Source organism: Podarcis bocagei (assembly GCF_964188305.1).
Source record: "Podarcis bocagei genome assembly, chromosome: 16".
NCBI classification, from domain to species: Eukaryota; Metazoa; Chordata; class Lepidosauria; order Squamata; family Lacertidae; genus Podarcis; species Podarcis bocagei.
In genome coordinates, this window is record NC_138142.1 from 13,133,548 (window position 1) to 13,152,446 (window position 18,899).

At 45.5% G+C, this 18,899-nt stretch overlaps 1 protein-coding gene across 2 annotated transcripts in view; it reads right to left on the reverse strand.

Moving 5' to 3' along the window:
• Positions 1-540: 540 nt before the first annotated feature.
• COMT (catechol-O-methyltransferase) overlaps positions 541-18,899 on the reverse strand; it is a gene marked incomplete at its 5' end in the record, with an annotated part of 44,249 nt that continues 25,890 nt past the window's right edge. For both annotated transcript variants that reach the window (XM_081175102.1, XM_081175103.1), the window contains 4 exons: positions 541-753; positions 1,953-2,084; positions 5,719-5,912; positions 8,504-8,792. In XM_081175102.1, the coding sequence (XP_081031228.1) occupies positions 574-753; positions 1,953-2,084; positions 5,719-5,912; positions 8,504-8,792 (795 nt within the window). In that variant the 3' untranslated portion in view covers positions 541-573. The remainder of the gene's footprint in view (positions 754-1,952; positions 2,085-5,718; positions 5,913-8,503; positions 8,793-18,899) is intronic.

Consider the following 18,899-nt stretch of genomic DNA (forward strand, 5'->3'; position numbering starts at 1 on the left):
AACACAGGGGAGGTAATTTTGTCCAAATCCCCTCAAAAATCTGTTCATTGCTTTCCCCCATATTTTCCCCCCAGAAATGCCCCTTTTATGTCTGTCTCCAAAGGCAATTTGGTCTTGTTTGGCTGAGAAACACAAAGCGAGCCACTGGGCTTTGGCATTGTTGGGTAAAAAGCAGAAAATCCAATAGGTGCAGTCCATCAATGAAAATGGTCATTCGCTAAAATGGAAATGTAACAAAATTGCCCATCATCTCCAGATGGATCCTTAGCTGACTAGCCTATTTATACACAAGGGGTTGTATCCTGCTAGGGTCTACTCTGGGTATACCCACTGAAATCAATGAACCTAGGTTGGCCATGTTCATTCATTTCAGTGAGTTTCAGTTGACCATAACAGAAGCTCCCTTGTTCTCCTGCTAACTTGCCTTCTTTGCAACTTGTTCTACTGTGACAAATTCGCTTTAACCACAAGCCCAAAACTACAGAAAGCTAACGCCGACCCACAGACAGGACTACGCTGTGTGTTCACACATACAAACAGTGGCTCGACACTAAGGTTTTAATACTCTCGCTCTCATCCCATGTAAACGGCCTTTTCCATTGCGTCCTCCACTTTCATGTACTCCAGGTGAGAGGGGTAGTTAGTGCAGTCAAAGCTTTTGTGGCTACGGATGTACTTGATGAAATCTGGAGCCCCTGGGTAGACGATGTTGTCCGCCAGAAGGATGGAGCCCTTCCTTAGGTAGCCACATTCCTGAGAAAAGAGACAGGAGATGGACGATTAGCTCTCTCTTGAGAGTGGTCCTACCACTCTAAGGGAGGTCTTTACTTCATTTTGAACAATCCCAGAAGTTCTTCAAGGAGATGTTCGGAAGATCTACCACATAAAAATGAGATTCCAAGGAATCTCTTGGACGTCCCTCCTCCCCTTTGTGGGTCCTAGTATTAATAATTTCCTCCCGCATCTTTTATAATAACCCAAATCTTTTACCTCTCCATTGTGTCCAAAATTCACCATTAAACTACAAGCAATATTCCAATCCTACTAATGATTTTAACTGTTTGCAATGGTCTTTAAGATAAGTTATAAATTTCCCCCATTCATTATTAAGATTTTGGTCTTCCTGACTTCTGATTCTTTCCGTCATTTCTGCCATTTCGGCATAATCCATCAACTTGATCTGCCATTCTTCTCTAGGAGGGGCTTCATCTTCTTTCCATCTCTTATCTAATAAGGTTAGAAGTGGAAATGTGGAAGTTTGGAAGTGGGCTGGGCGAGTTTGTTTTGTTTCTACACTGACTTAAACTGTACTGGTTCCATTATTTCCATATGTTGTTCACTTTATGGCTTGAATGGGAGACCTGGCCAGACTTCTGCTGCCTCTAACTTCTGTGTTTTCTAGCCATTCTGCGATGACACCACCATCCCTTGGCTGGGTGCAGGCAGGGTCCCCATTTTGCAGACCCCATTTTCAGCTCCGTCAGTTTTACTGTTCTCCCACATCCTCCACCCCTGGTGGCTTTCTAAAATATTGTTGTGCCCTTTTACACCTGCTTCAAACTCTTTCACTGTTTTCATCCCCGTAGAAACCAATGAAAAACAAAGGTAGTTTTCATTTGGAACTCGTTCATTTGAATTCCCATTTGTTTTCATAGCTAAAACAAATAGGACTATTTAAAAAATGAATGCAAGGCCCCTAGCAAGCAAGCTGATAGCCTGCCTTGTGTCCTTTGAGAGGGAGAAGCTAACTCAGCCCTCCCCAAGCTGCTGACGTCCAGATGTTTTTGACTCCAGGTGTTCTGAACTCCCATCGCCTTTGGTCTTTCGGAAGACCAAAATGAAAGACAAAATCTAGCAGGCTCTAAGCCATATTAGAATTCAGACCGCTGCGTGTGGTCCACACCAGGAATATGGAATCTCTTAATTTCCACAGAGGCACCGCTCCAACTTACTTCGAGGAGGATGGTGTCGGGACAGTATCTTTCTTTCCAGTGGTCCAGAAAGACAAAATCGACCTTGTCCACCTGATATTTTTCCCTCAGCTGTGGGATGATGTCCTGAGAATGGCCCTCGATGATTGTGATCTGAAAGCAAAGAAGAGCTGTGTTACAGAAAGGTTCGGCGTCAGTATCCACCTTCCTTGGGCAGTTTTTGGGGTCTCACTGCACTTGGGGGGGGCATTGCTGACGTCTCTTCTGGAAACCCCTTTAATACCTCCTCCCTAACCTGGAACTGTGAGCAGCATCTAGTGGCTGGGTCCAGCGGCCATTTTAAATTTTCACAGTGCCCCTAGGCCAGGCTTCCTCAAACTCAGCCCTCCAGATGTTTTGAGACTACAATTCCCATCATCCCTGACCACTGGTCCTGCTAGCTAGGGATCATGGGAGTTGTAGGCCAAAAACATCCGGAGGGCTGAGTTTGAGGAAGCCTGCCCTAGGCAGTGTCTCTCTGGGCAATATGAGACATCAAAAGGACAGCTGAAAAGGTAAAGGGACCCCTGACCATTAGGTCCAGCTGTGGCCGACTCTGGGGTTGCAGTGCTCATCTCGCTTTATTGGCCGAGGGACCCGGCGTACAGCTTCCGGGTCATGTGGCCAGCATGACTAAGCCGCTTCTGGAGAACTAGAGCAGCACATGGAAACGCTGTTTACCTTCCCGCCGGAGCGGTACCTATTTATCTACTTGCACCTTGACGTGCTTTCGAACTGCTAGGTTGGCAGGAGCAGGGACCGAGCAACGGGAGGTCACGCCGTCATGGGGATTTGAACCGCCGACCTTCTGATCGGCAAGCCCTAGGCTCTGTGGTTTAACCCACAGCGCCACCCACGTCCCGCAAAAAGGGCAGCTAGTGCGAGTTAAAATGGTGCCGTTGTCTCTCGCCAACGCCAGGTAAGCCCGCCAGGTCCCACCAACAGAAGAGGAGGCTCACAAGAAGGCACTTTGCCCCAGGGCCCAGAGCCAGCCCTGGATACAGAATCAAGATTGTATGCTATGGATAGACTGCCTAATGCTCTCCCTAAGGCTGACTCACCTGGGGCCACCTTTTATCTATTTTTAGACACCAAGCAAAAACTCTTCTTTTAGCTCATAACTGGAAGGGTTTTGAGCACTTGTGGTTGTTTTTAGAGGGGTCGGTTATGAAAGACCTGCCTTTTATTGGCATACTTTTTAAACATTTCAGTGGCTCGTTTGAGTCACTTGTCGTCAGCAAAGCAACTAAGAAATTATTACAATAATAGCAATAGTCAGCTCTTCGTTTGAAGAGTTTCAAGTACTTGTGGTTGATTTGCATAGACTAACCATTTTAGTGCCTTGTTTGAGTCGCTTTCGGAAGTAAATCAACTAATAAATTAATAATGATGAGGATGATGATATGCTTTAGACGTTGAAAGCAGGAGGGCCAAGGTTCCCAATGTGGGTGGTCCACAGCTGAAAATTAAACTAAATCATTTTAATTGGACCTTGAATAAATGTGCAATTGACTGCTACTGTTTTGAATCTTACTGTGCTATTATCTTCCATAGCGGATTGTGCAAACCACTGTTCTGAAGAATGCTTTTTATGGGGAACAACAACAACAACAATTTATTACTTATACCCCGCCCATCTGGCCAGGCCTGCCCAGCCACTCTGGGTGGCTTCCAACAGGATATTAAAAACACAATAAAACATCAAACATTAAAAACTTCCCTAAAAGGGCTGCCTTCAGATGTCTTCTAAAAGTCAGATAGTTGCTTATTTCCTTGACATCTGAGGGGAGGGCGTTCCACAGGGCGGGTGCCACTACCGAGAAGGCCCTCGCTTTTCGCAGTGAGGGAACCGCCAGAAGGCCCTCAGAGCTGGACCTCAGTGTCCAGGCAGAACGAGGGGGTGGAGACGCTCCTTCAGGGGGCATTGGGGATGAGTTTATGAAGCCAAAGGGCAGTGGCCTGAAAAAGTTTGGAAACCACTGCAGTAGAGGCTGGTTTATTAGGGGGCACTGCCCTCAACCAGCCCCCAGGCACCTGCCTCCTTATTTACAACAGATCCAAGAGGCCTGTCAGCTTCTTCCTCCTTCGTCTCAGTGTTACCCCTTGCAGAACTCAGCAGGGACAAAACTAGAATTGGTTGGCTCTGCTTGTCATTGCCTGCAGCGCCACCTACTGTTGGTCTCCCTGCCTTCTGCCCTATCGGTCCCAGTTCGCACCAGCCACCAAAGCAGATGAATTGCCCTGCTGTAAACAACAAAAAATGCTTCGGTCAAATACGACTTGGGGGGTCACTTGGGTTTTGTGTGTGCATAATAAGCTGGCTTGGTTATTTCTTCCCCAGACGTTTTCTCTCTGTGTAGTTATAAAGTAGATGACCTTTGCTCCTGGTCAAGGGGATGTTAACACTTCTGCCAGTGGCAAGGAAAGTCTCTGGTGGGAACTAGTGATTCGCTTGGCTTATGATCCGGGAAAGTTTATGAGGCTGCAATTGTTTCTTCTGTAAGGGCAAAATAATAAAGAGCAAGCCCTTTCCCAACAACTCAGCTTGGACAAGGGTCACTCCCGGCCAAACTACCCCACAGTCAAACCCAGATCTGCCCCAATCATCTGCAGGGGTGGGAACCTGTGGCTCTTCAGAAGTGGTGGACTACAACTCCCATCAGCCCTGGCCAGCATGGCCAGGAACGATGGGAGCCGTAGTCCACCAAAGATCTGGAGAGCTACAGTTTCGCCATCCTTGATCACAAAAGAGAGTGTGCGCTCCATTTCAGCAGCAAAACGGATGTGTAGTCTAAGATAGGGTTACCAGATGTCCCCAGTTCCTGGAGATTTGCAAATCTGTTCCCGGGAAACGTGGCAGCCTCAGCAGCCCAGAGCCAGCCTGGTAGTGCAGTTGGCTCTGGCTGGCTTCAGGAGCTGCTTGCTGCCGTGGCACATGCCATATTTCCTGCACCAAAGCAGCAAGCAGCTCCTGAAGCCAGCCAGAGCCAACTGCACTACCAGGCTGGCCTCTCCTGGGCAACGGCCACCTGCCCGTGACTCCCGAGCCTCCCCTGATCTGTCAAAACAAAGGGGGAAGGGGGAAGGAGATCAGGGAAGGCTCGGGAGTCACAGGTGGGTAGCGCACCGTTGCCCAGTTTTTAAAAAAACTCTGGGCATTTATGTTTCACGGGGTGCGAAAGAAGGGCTTTGCACCTTTATACAATACGCATGTGTGCTTGGGACCAGGGGCTTTTGCCTCAACATCCCCACTACTGACTCCCTGTTGCTACTCAGCTTCACACACAAAAAAAAGTGTCCCCAGATTCATTGAAAAAATATCTGGTAGCCATAGTGCAGAAATCGTGCTTTAAATGTGTGTCGGATATGTTTCAAATGTATAGTTTGCATCTTCCCTTTCCCACCTCATTCTGGCCTGGCATCCACCCACATCCTTAGGCAGGGCTACCAGGACTGATGGACAGATGCCCTGATTTCCAATCCAATGAGCACTGGGCCTAACATTTTAATTTCCATGGCTGGTGTGGAGGTCTGCCATCTAAATTTCCCACAATGCCCCAGAGCGTTGCCACCTATCAGGGATGCTGTGGGAGCGTTGGGAGGGACTTGGACCAGATGATCTTTGATGGGCCCCCTCCCAACTCCACAATTCAACGGAATTAAAAACGACGACTCTCTCAGAGAGCCGCGACCACCATCCATTTGCTGCTGACAAACATTTCGGAGCTCTCTGTGTGCCGGATAGTACCTTCTCGCTGAGTCCAGCAATTTCGATGATCTCTCTGGCAATGGAGGCAAACTCGGGGTTGAATTCGATGGTAAGAAGACGGGCGTTTGGTTTCAAAAGGCGAGCGATCCTAATGGCCGAGTAGCCTACGTACGTTCCAAATTCCAAAGCGATGGTAGGATCCGCCTCTTCGACGACCTTATCTAGGATCACACCTGGAAAAGGAGGGTGTTGACTTTAGCAGGGCTCGATTAATAGGCCTGGAGACCTGATTAGTTGACAGAATAGCCCTAAAAACTGCCTTTTTTCTAAATTACAGTAGAGGTGTCTGAGACAGGGTACCTGGGAGCAAGATCATATGTATAGATTTACCACTGAATAGCTATTGAGAATTTGGGACGTGGTATACCCAGTGAAATTGACTAAGACAGTGAGAGACAGAGAGAGGGGGGAAACAGGCAGTTCTTCTGTTTGAAAATAGAGGCACTGGGATGAGAAACGGACAGGACAATGTACAACTTTATGCTTTATTAACAAGTGTTTAATATTGTTTAAGAACAGAATGCATTGGAGTTTTTGTTGTCGGTTGTTATATCTGTTTCATTTGTCTGAGTTTGACTTGTTGATGTTTAGAATGTCATATCCTAAAATTTTTAGGTTACATTCTGATTGAAATTTTCAGTCTGCGATGACCATAGCTCGAGACTGAATTGTGCACATCTTACCAGGAGGCAAGGCAGGTAATACAGAACTGTTCTGGGTACTGAGAGGGAGAATATTTTCCTTGCCATGAGCCAAATCCTGACATGTATCCTCACCTCTTGAAAGGGCTATTTAGGGATGCATGCATTTGGTAGGTGGGGCCAAAGTCACTCCTCCCCTCTCTCTGTCTTTCCCATCACAACAACACCCTCCATTCATATCCCCTATCAGTCCCATTCATTAACAAAAACCCCATCCATTCACATAAATATACACTGCATTCCTTCATCCCCTGCATCAATGCATTCACCAGCTTCTTTTATCCATGCCCAGGGGCACTGCTATGTGCTCAAAATGAACTGGGGCTCCCCTTCCCCTGTAAAGGGTAAAAGGACCCGTGACCGTTAGGTCCAGTCACGGACAACTCTGGGGTTGCGGCGCTCATCTCGCTTTATTGGCCGAGCGAGCCGGCGTACAGCTGGTCATGTGGCCAGCATGACTAAGCCGCTTCTGGCAAACCAGAGCAGCACACGGAAACACTGTTTACCTTCCCGCCGGAGCGGTACCTATTTATCTACTTGCACTTTGAGGTGCTTTCGAACTGCTAGGTTGGCAGGAGCAGGGACTGAGCAACGGGAGCTCACCCCGTTGCGGGGATTCGAACCGCCGACCCTCTGATCGGCAAGCCCTAGGCTCTGTGGTTTAGACCACAGCGCCACCCGCGTCCCACCAGTGCCAAAATGCAGCAGGCTGCCAATGGGAAAATGAAGAGATTGGTCTTTTCTCCACCAGGTGTCTCAATGGCCTACATGGAATTGTAAGGATGTGCCTGCATGGAATTCCTGGCCGGCTGTGGCTACCAGGCACATTGTTAAATGCAAGGCTGTCCGGAGGCAGTCTGCCTTCATTGGCGGAAGCAGAATGCCTCTGAAGGCCAGTTGCTGGGAATCACAAGGAAGGCTAGTGGTGTGCTCTCTCTATGGTACGCCTCTCCTGGTATGCCCCACGGAGGACCTTAAGGTCCATAAACAGCAACACCCTAGAGGTCCCGGGCCCTAAGGAAGTTAGATTAGCCTCAACCAGAGCCAGGGCCTTCTCAGCACTGGCTCCGGCCTTGTGGAATGCTCTGTCTCATGAGACCAGGGGCCTGCAGGATCTGATTTCTTTCCGCAGGGCCTGTAAGACAGAGTTGTTCCACCTGGCCTTTGGCTTAGAATCAGTTTGATTCCCTCCCCCTCTTTCTTTTTCCTTTCTCCTCCTGTGAAGAGGCTGCATCCTAATGTTTTAATGTTGTATTTTAATCTTGTTTTTTTAAATTGTATTTTAATCAACTTGTTTTTATTATTGGTTGTTAGCTGCCCTGAGCCTGGCCTTGGCTGGGGAGGGCGGGGTATAAATAAAATTTATTATTATTATTAGTGTTGTTTTGCTGGCTCCTTCCCATGAGACTCTGGATGGGTATTGATGCTGGACCAGACGGCCCCTTGGCCTGATCCAGCAAGGCTTTCTTTATATTCTAAAGAGAAGCCATCTCCACATCTCTTGGTGGCGACCAAAGACCAACTTTAAAGGAGTTCCAGCCCATTGTCAAAGAGCGAACTGACAGCAGATCACACCGCTCAAAGTTGGAGTTGACTCTTTTTAAGCAAAAGCACAATCATCCCTTGGCTGAGTGTCAGGACTAAGGAGCACAGCAGCTCATCTCTGGGAGGTCTTACGCATCAGTTGCCAAGACTGAAAGTCTCCATCTCCCCACAGCCCTCCTCTCCAGGGCTTCTCCCAAGCAATCAGAGACTGTGTCTGCATGAAGCCAACCCCTCCTCCCCTCTTTTCACACCGCTGGGAGATCAGGGAAAATGGAGCTTGCACCGCAGCAGGAGGGAGAGACACTTGTGAATCTGCACCCCAGACTCTGCATCCCAGCTCACTAAGCCCTGTTACCTCTTCATCCTTCGAGACCTCCTCTTCCCAGTCTTCTCCCTTTGACCACTCATTGTCATCCCACCACCACTCCCCGGATTTCGGGCCTTCTTCCTTTGGGGGTTCCCCAGCTGCTTCCTCCCACCCTTCCTCTGCCTCCAACTCGTCCATGACACCCGTTTACCTTTCTCATCGCCCACGTTCATGGCCCACTCTTTCTGGGAGCAGTAGTTGTCGATGCAGTCCAAGACGCTCTCGGGATCCCCTTTGACGGCATTGTAGGACACAGAGTTCAAGATCCGCTGCTCTTTGCTCTGGTCCATGACGAAGTTGGTGATTTTCTCTAGCACGATTTCATTCCAGAACATAGTAGCATGGATGTTGTTTCTGAGGAGGATCACCAGCGCCACCATGAACAGGAGGGAGCCGACACCGACAGATACCAGGATGGTCAATATCCAACCTTCCAGCATCTGAAAGACATAGGTAGGCAACCAGTTAGGGACAGGGAAGAAATCCATTTCAGAACACATTGAAAGCTGGATTTATCACCAGAGGCCTTTCTTCTTGGAATAATAGGTTTGGAACTGCCCAAGAAAGATGTTAAATTATTTTTGTATGCCACAACGGCTGCTCGAATATTACTTGCTAAAAATTGGAAAACACAAGAACTACCAACAGTGGAAGATTGGCAGATGAAGATGATGGACTTTTTGGAGCTAGCTGACCTGGCTGGAAGAATCCGCGACCAGAAAGAAGAGGAGTTTCAGGAAGATTGGAGGAAATTTAAGGACTATTTGAATAAATATTGTAATATAAAAAATTAAAAACTACTTGAAAGTACCAAATAGTCCTAGGATTAGAATAGGATATAAATAAATAAATGGGATTTAGACTATTAAGAAAAGTGAATAAAATGGATTTAATTGGAGTGATTTTTAGTTTAATAATGTTATTGGAAAGCTGTTACATTCAATTATAAGGAAACTAAGAAGGGAGGGACTAGAAGTCAATTAAGAGGTGTAAAAAGGTGGGATTTTCAAAGAATTAAGTTTGTTGTTATTATTTGTTTATTTTTGTCTTTGTGTGTTATTTTGCTTTGTGGTTTTTGTTACAATTGTGGAAAATCTAATAATTATTTTTTTAAAAAAGAAAGCTGGATTTATCACATGCACGCTCTCCGAAACAACATGTGAACCGAAACATTGCATCCTTCAAAATTTGCACTCATCTGAATTTTGCAGTGCTGTCGAAACAATGATTACAAAACATACATATATTAAGGTATGCATAAAAATGAGGATATTAGTGAAAACGACGTACAAAAAGTGCATACTAGGGAAACTGCATATAAAAAGGTGTCTATTAGGAGAAAGTGCTGATGAATTTTCACGACGTTTGTTGTTGTTTTTTAAAAGATGGCAATTGCTGCAAAATGTAGATAACTGAATTTAAGACTGGAGTGAAAAACTGAGCTAATCGGGGTTAACAGTTCCTGCAAACACCCACAATCTACAACCAGGCAATGGTCCGGGGACCTTACTACCCTTGCATTATAAATGTCTATTTCATGTGGATATGTCTCAAGGTGGCTGGCATATTTTGGCTTGTATGTTTAAGCTGAGACGGGTGTATTGACGGCCCCTGACCTCGTTAATGTGAGCTGGTGCGCTAAACTTGGTATAATTTATTTTTTTTAAGATGGAACATTTATTTTATTGAAAGATTAATACATCAGTCAATGAGCTCTCCAGGCAGAGTACATCATAAAACTGAGGATAAAACCACAGCTAAAATCCATAAGACGCATTAAAACCAACTATACAATCATGAAAACACAGATTAAAAAACACTAAACATTTTTAAAAGGTCTCAGCAAAGCTGCTAAGGCAAAGGAGCGCAAAGAAAGCCACCACTTTTGTCACCACGCAAGTTTATTGTTGTTGTTGTTGAATTCAAATTCAAATCTTTATTACGGTCGTAGACCAGGATAAGTAGGATGGGGTACAATCATTTTAAATCTGTAAAACATTTTGGAAAGCTAAAAAGTATTGAAACAGAAGGTGTATATAAAAGTCTATAAGAATCTAATTAAAATGTGTGTGGAGGAGCATAAAGGGTTAGTATATTAAAAACTATGGCTATCAATTTACAGAGCACTCCAATACGAGTTTTCATCCAATCTGGTTTGTGACACAGGTGATTGCTGTTGTTATTCTGCAAGCCCTCCAAAAAAGGATGATTCCCAAACTGCTAGCATTCAATTACCTTTTCTTATTGAAAGAAACTTCAGGAGAAGGAGAGCCTCTGATACAGTCCAGCTATCGAAGACAAAGAGAAGGGAATGAAAGGTCCACTCTATCATAGGCAAGGTTTTGTAACTAGCTAGTCATCTAAGGAGACTGAGCCTACTGAAATGACTGGCAGAATCCGAGACTTGGGAGAAGAGACAATGGAAGAGGACTGGAAAAAGTTTAAGGATTATTTACAAAAACAGTACAAACTGTATGAATGTTAAGAAATTGCACGATTGAAAATAACATGGTACCAGCAATTTAGTTAAAAGACACATGAGACTAAGCGATGTTTAAGAAAAGGATGAAATTTGAAGTAATATTATGTTTAAACTAAGCTGATAAGTATTTGACAAAAATTATTTGAAGTTTGAGACATAATATTTGAGAAGTACAAAATAAGATCTGAAATAAGGTAATAAATTGCTGTATATAACTTTATTACTGAGAATGCAGGGAATGGAGATGTGAGGAAGTCCAGTAAGTTATGAAGAAATGTGTTATGAAAAGTTATGATTTTCTTTACTTTATATTCATGTTTCTGTTTATTTATGTTTTTCTTTGTTCGTTACTCCTTGGTGAAGGTATTGTATATGTTTGGTGATTTTTATTTGTTTGAAACTTGCAATAAAAAATATTTAAAAATAAATAAATAAATAAGGAGACTGAGCCTACTGCTTCTATGACAGGCATAGGCAAACTCGGCCCTCCAGCTGTTTTGGGACTACAACTCCCATCATCCCTAGCTAACAGGACCAGTGGTAAGGGATGATGGGAAATGTAGTCCCAAAACAGTGGGAGAGCTGAGTTTGCCTTTGCCTGTTCCATGAAACCTATGCCAAGATTCTATGTATGCCTATTTTAGCTATTTTACAGAGCAATCCTACCAGGTATGGTCGAATCTACCACTTTCGGTTTCCCATTCCCATGCTCAGAAAAGGGCTTTATTAGTAATAATAATAATAATAATTTTTTATTTATACCCCGCCCTCCCCAGCCAAGGCCGGGCTCAGAGCGGCTTACAAGCAATAATAAAAACAAGATGAGTGATTACAACTTAAAAACAAAAATAAAATACAACATTAAAATAATGGAACATTAAAATATTAAAATGGAGCCTCATTGCAGGAGAAGGAAAAGAAAAAAGAAAAAGGGGGCGGAGGGAATCAAATTGGCTCCAATCCAAAGGCCAGGCGGAACAACTCTGTCTTACAGGCCCTGCGGAAAGAGATCAGATCCTGCAGGGCCCTGGTCTCATGAGACAGAGCGTTCCACCAAGTTGGGGCCAGTGCTGAAAAGGCCCTGGCTCTGGTTGAAGCCAATCTAACTTCCTTAGGGCCTGGGACCACTAGGGTGTTGTTATTTATGGACCTTGAGGCTCTCCGTGGGGCATACCAGGCGAGGCGGTCCCGTAGGTACGAGGGTCCTAGGCCGTGAAGGGCTTTAAAGGTCAAAAGCAGCACCTTAAATCTGACCCTGTACTCCACCGGGAGCCAGTGCAGCTTGAAAAGCACTGGATGAATATGCTCCCATGGCAGAGACCCTGTGAGGAGCCTCGCTGCAGCATTCTGTACCCGCTGGAGTTTCTGGGACAGCTTCAAGGGCAGCCCCGCGTAGAGCGAGTTACAGTAGTCAAGCCTGGAGATGACTGTTGCATGGATCGCTGTGGCCAGGTCGGGGCGGGAAAGGTAAGGGACCAACTGCTTGGTGCGGCGAAGGTGAAAAAATGTCGCCTTGGCTGTTGCTGTGACTTGCGCCTCCATGGAAAGGGAGGCGTCAAGGATTACACCCAAACTCTTAACGGAAGGCAATGGCACTAATTGGGCCCCCGCAAGAGAAGGGAGTTGGTCCCTCATCCCCATGCTATCCCGACCTAGCCATAGGACCTCTGTCTTCGAAGGATTTAGTTTCAATCGGCTCCCACGAAACCATCCAGCCACAGCTTCCAAGCATCTGGTCAGTGTGTAAGGGGCCGAGTTGGTGTGGCCATCCATCAGTAGATAGAGCTGAGTGTCATCAGCATATTGATGACAGCCCAGCCCAAAGCTCCGGATAATCTGGGCAAGAGTGCGCATAAAGATGTTAAAAAGCATTGGGGAGAGAATTGCGCCCTGCGGCACTCCACACACCAAGGAGTGGCGTGACGACATTTCCCTCCCTAGTGCCACCCTCTGTCCCCGACCAGAGATAAAAGAGCACAACCAGTTACGGGCTATGCCCTGTATCCCCACGTCTGCAAGGCGATGGTCCAGAAGATCATGATCGACCATGTCAAAGGCTGCTGACAAATCTAAAAGGATCAGCAGTCCTGACCCGCCTCGATCCAGTTGTCTACGAATATCATCTGTTAGGGCAACCAGAGCCGTCTCCGTCCCAAAACCAGGACGGAAACCGGACTGAAATGGATCTAATGCCGATGTTTCCTCCAGAAACCTACCAAGCTGTTCAGCAACCGCTCTCTCAATTACCTTACCCAGGTATGGAAGATTTGAAACTGGGCGGTAATTGGATAGGTCTAAGGGATCTAATGAAGTTTTCTTTAAGAGTGGACGCACCACTGCTTCCTTCAGTTCCCCTGGGAATGTCCCCGTGTCAAGGGACAAATTGATAATTTCAACCAGGGGGGTCCGCGCAACATCTGGACACTCCCTAATCAGCCAAGACGGGCACGGATCAAGGAGGCAGGTGGTGGGCCTACCAACTTGGAGGAATCTATCCACATCAGTAGGGAGTATCCGATCGAAATGGTCCAACACTGGACCTGAAGTCAGTCGAGGGGCCTCCAGTTCAGTCACTGTGTCTAAATTGGCAGGGAGGTCACGGCGGAGCAACAGGACTTTCTCCGCAAAAAAGCTCGCGAATGCCTCACAGCTGTGGGTCGAATTTGTGCTTAAATTTGGTTGTCCTCCTAAGGACGTTATTGACCTAATTATTCTAAAAAGTTGTGCCGGGCGAGAGCTAGCGGATGCAATGGAAGCTGCAAAGTAAGATTTCTTAGCAGCTTTCATAGCCATTAGGATTATTAGGATGGTAATCATCATCATCATCATCTATTCAATTTATATACCACCCTTTATCAAAAGATTCCAGGGTGGAAATTTTAAAAATCTATTTAAGAGACAATTGCAAGCAGATGAAAACATTAGCAGGATTTTAATCTCACTTGTAATGTAACAAATACTGTGAACAATATGGATTGATATAAAATATAGAATAGGATAATATGCAGTTGTGAATGCTGACAATAGGACCCGTGAAGGGGGTGGGGGGGAGTCTTGAGATTCAGAGTATTTGGATTGTTATAATTCTATATTTGTAAAATCAAATAAAAATGATTTCATAAAAACAAAAAACAAAAGATCCCAGGGTGGTGTGCAACGTTAGGAGGGCATTACAAAACATCAACGATAAAAATGTAATAAAGACATGGCAAAAAGCATACTGACTGACAGCCTAATAGTAAAATAATCATAATAATATCAGTCCTCCTCCCACACTTTCACAGGCCATAGATTATTTAACATCCATAAGCCTGGGTTAAGAGGAATGTTTTTTGCATGGTGTCTAAAGACATGTAAGGATGGCGCCAAGCAAGTCTCTCCAGGGAAAGCATTCCACACTCGGAATGGACAATTTTACATCTGCTTAGATGGCGGAAATGACTGGCAGAATCCGAGACCAGGGAGAGGAGCTGGTGGAGGAAGATTGGATGAAATTTAAAATTTATTTACAGAAACATTGTAAAATTTTTGAATGTTGAGGACATTGAAATGAACCGCAGGGGTATTAGTAACAAGTTAAAATGTATGATTCGGACAAATAACAGATAAGTTAATAGGACATGAATTTGCTGAACTAACTTTTAAAAGGGATACAAGAACGGGAGATGTGAGGAAGTCAGGAAAATAAGTCAACTAAAGATGAGAAACTAAGAAAAAGGGTATTTTTGTCTTTTCTGTATATGTGTTTTTTTCTCTTTTTTTCTTTTCTGTGTTTAATGTTCGTATCATTGTGTTTTGTAATTTTGTATTCTTTTTGTTTTTGTACTTCTTTTGATTCTTTTTATTGTTAAAACTTAATAAAATACTTATATATATATATAAAAATTACATCTGCTTAGATGTGACATGATTGGTGGTGCACCAGTGAGGAAGGACCACAATTTCACTACCTAAGCTAAGATAGCAGGCGAGTCATGATCTCAGGTGAACGATCGGACACAGGCTACAAACACGGCGAAAAGGTGTCACCAAATGATGCCATTGTAACGGCTGTAGAAGTGATGGACATGGTCTCTGAACAAATTGCTGAGCTGCATGCCGACTTGGCAGCAAAGCTGTAAAACTTTGGAGGATGAAAACTGCACCTTTGCTACCTGAGTGTCAGGCTTCAGTGAATCCTATCCCTCCCACAGTGACAGCCAAGGAGCAGATAAAATAAGAACAGTTCTTACAGATTATTTATTCAGTATTCACAGAGAGAGACGGAAGAATGCAATCTCCGCTAAATAATGGTGTTGTTCTGAATAAGTTGCACCCCCGCCATCTCTCTTAATTCTACGTCATCCCTGCGATGGCTAAACTGAGCTTTCTGCATCTGAGCTTTCTGTTCTACTACTCTCAATGCTCACCTGGTCCTGGGAGGGGGGGGGTCAGGAATGCTTTCTAAAGACACTGTCAGCTGTCTCTCCCTTGGTTCTTCTTCCTGCTGCTCTTCTCCCAATATTTCTCAGCTTCTCTCCTCTGCAGCCTCTGAACTATGCCCTTCGGCAAACCACTGTTCTAAATCTATGCTGCCTGTTTCTTCTCTGGGAAGTGTAGGAGAAGGGGGGGGGTCTCCACCATTCCTCCTCAGTCCTCTGACACTGAGTGGTTGATGGCTGAAGACCTAGAGGTAAGTGCCTGACATTCGGACAGGATTCAATGCTCAGTGATGAATCCAAGAGACATACAGTCGTACCTGAAGGAACGTCTCCACCCCCTCATTCTGCCTGGACACTGAGGTCCAGCACCGAGGGCCTTCTGGCGGTTCCCTCACTCCAAGTTACAGGGAACCAGGCAGAGGGCCTTTTCGGTAGCGGCGCCCTCCCTGTGAAACGCCCTCCCACCAGATGTCAAAGAGAACAACAACTACCAGACTTTTAGAAGACATCTGAAGGCAGCCCTGTTTAGGGAAGTTTTTAATGTTTGATGTAGTACAGTATTTCAAAAAAAAAAAAAAAAAAAAAAAAAATTGGAAGCCGCCCAGAGTGGCTGGGGAAGCCCAGCCAGATGGGTGGGGTATAAATAATAAATTATTATTATTATTATACCTCTACTTACAGATCCCTCTGGATATGGAATATTTGGGTTATGGTCACGGCAAACCCAGAAGTGTATACTTCTAGGTTTCACCGCACATGCATGTGCAGAAGCACTCAATCACGCCACGTGTGTGCGCAGTAGCACGCCTCTTTTACGTAATTTTCGGGGTGCAAATAGACCCCCAGAACAAATTAAGTTCGTATCCGGAGGGTCCACTGTACAGGTAAAACCAGAGGACCAGAGAAATTGGGGACTCCACCACCACGTTCAATTTTAAGGCCTGAAGGCGGCCAATGGAGACCTTGTCGGTTTTTTTTACTTAACTAGCAGAGTGAGATTATCCCGGAGGTAGAGATTGCTCGTATAGACCCTGAAACAGTTTCTACCCAAATGCGATTTTGGTTTTAAACGCAGTGTAAGGAGTCTCTATGGAAGTATATTGTATTTAAAAATGGGGTATCAGAGTTTTTAGGGGGGCAACCTGGTTGGGATAGCTGGGATAGCAGGCTTGTTGTTTTGAATGTTTTATGTAGATTTTTCAATTGTGTTGTTCTGTATGGGACAATGACAATAAATGAAAATAAAGATTGTCGTATCGTAAAAGAGCTCACAGAAGCCTGGGGACCTGTTCGTAAGAAAAACTCCCTGCCGCAGGATATTATCATTGGCTTTGCTAGTTTGGAACCAGGGACCGTCTTCCCCCAAATGCTGGCACCGCACAGGGCTGGCATCTTGCTTAAACAGGGATGGCAGAAGCTACACATGCCCTGATAGCTTACTCTCTCCAGTCGGTTTTGCTGGGGAAGCAAGTGGGAGAGATGTCCCTCCTCCTCCCTTTAAACTTCTTATCATTATGCAGGACGCAGATTGAAGTCAGAAAAATAATTACGTTGCCATGGAGACCCCCTCCGCTCACAGAGCAGTTGGTCTTTGTTCACCCATCTACTTATCTCGGCTGCGCGAGGAGCGTTATCCCTTTCAAAGTCTTGCAAACGGCCTCTTTTTCTCCTCAGCAAAACTTTGTGATGCATTTTCTCTGCCTTGCAAAGGCTGAAACTTCAAACTGCCCTTTTATATTGCTTTGTTTTGCTTTTTGTGCACAGGAGCAGTTTGTAGAAAACCGGAACTGTAGCAGAGTGGTAAGCGAAAGCAGACCAGGGTCAGGTTCAAATTCTGATCGGGGGAAATATAAGAAATATGAACCTCTAAGTCTAATGCTTTTGCAACAGAGTTCTTCCCCAAGGCACAATGTGTATCTGGATCTCTTCACACGGCTACAAGGTAATTCAGAATTATCTTGAGACAAGGTGAGGAGGCCGCAGGTACAGAGGAAGCTGCCTACACCAAATCAGATCCACTCGGCCATCTAACTCAGTGTTGCCAACACAGACTGGCACCAACTCGCTCAAGGTTTCAGGCAGAAGCAATTCCAAACCCTACCTGCAGATACTGTGGACCAGACCTGGGACCTTATTCATGTAAGACGGATGCTCTACCTGAGCACCTGCCCTTCCGAGAGGAAAAGGTCAGGACTGAAAAGTGGAAGAACTCCATTTCCACATAGGAAGCTATGGAGTCAGACCATCGATGCATCTAGCTCATAGCATTAGAAACTGAGATATGAAAGCCAGGAGCTAAATGGCACCCTAAACTTCGGTTATGGGAGCAACAGGGTGCCTAGGTGCACTTTTTTATAATACAAAGCTGAAAATGAATGAACTGCAGCTAAAGTACTCTGTTCATTTTTCGCATGGTCTAGTCCTTCCCCTGCCCACCTCCCTAATATTCTTAAGAGGGTCTCTTCTCCAGTCTTCAGAGACTAGTTGGAAGCAGGGAGCCAGAAAAAGGTCCTCCTTTCCTTCCGCTCTGCAGTTTTAAGCTGAAATCTTAAGCACAGTACTGCACCCAGAGCTCAGAAGCTGCTCACACTAATGAAATTCCTTGTTGCAGGGACTTCCGGGTTGGCGCGACCTGGAAATGGCGGATTCCCTCCGAGCTGCGGAGGGAATCGGCTCTACCGAGGACGGGTCTTTGCCGCGCCGGCGACGCGGGGACCCTTAAAAACCGCAGGTGCGGAAGCCTGCGGACTGAAGACTCGGCGGGTGCCTTAAGAGCCCCCCCCAATCCACGAAGAGCCTTTTTAAAGGCTGCGGAGAGGATACGGAGGGTGGCGTGGCACTGAGAGTCGATCGCTACCTCGGTGGAGCGAAGCCGCGAGCCATGACCGGAGAGCGCTGACTTTCTTCCTTGAAATTTGGACTGAAAGAAAACCCGTGAGTGAGACGGAATTGGATTCTAAAAATACTACCCTGAATTGGAGACGACCGGGGGGTGTGCTAAAAGGAAGTCCGCACCCCCCCCTGCAGACCATCTAAGCAACGACATAAGAGCTAAGCTGGAGAGCCTACCCTTGGAGGGGTGAGTTAAAAAGGACACTAACTTCCAAGATTTAGCTAAAGCAAATTCTGAGCTGGAGAGTGGAGCTTTGGAAGCCTTCTTTTTGTTTTAAACAACCCCCCTCCCGGGCCCGGGAGTGTCCTGTTTCTGTGCCTGTGTAAGAGCTGCGGAGTTTGACAGCTGTCAAAGCTGTCAAACGGGCAGTTTAGAGTGGAAAAGTTGCTATTTAAGATCCCTCTGGACTATGATGAGTTACAATTGATTTAAAATTGTTGGGAACAAAGTAACAATAACAAGTTAAAGATTGTTGGAGAAAAGACTAATAAGTAACCAGATTCCCCCTAGGGGGAACTCTGTGAAATTACAATGGCTACAATGGCTGTGGATGGAAAGTTACTAGCGGAAATCGAAAGGATGTTTCAACTGGTGGGAATTCTACAAGAGCAGAGTTTGGCAATGAATAAACAACTTTTGACCTTGACTTCTGGAACAGGCAACTCTGCTGTTTGTATTGAGGACTTGAATGAGAAAGAATCCACAGCTGAATGGGAAATGATATCTAAAGAGGCCCAAGAGACTAAACAAG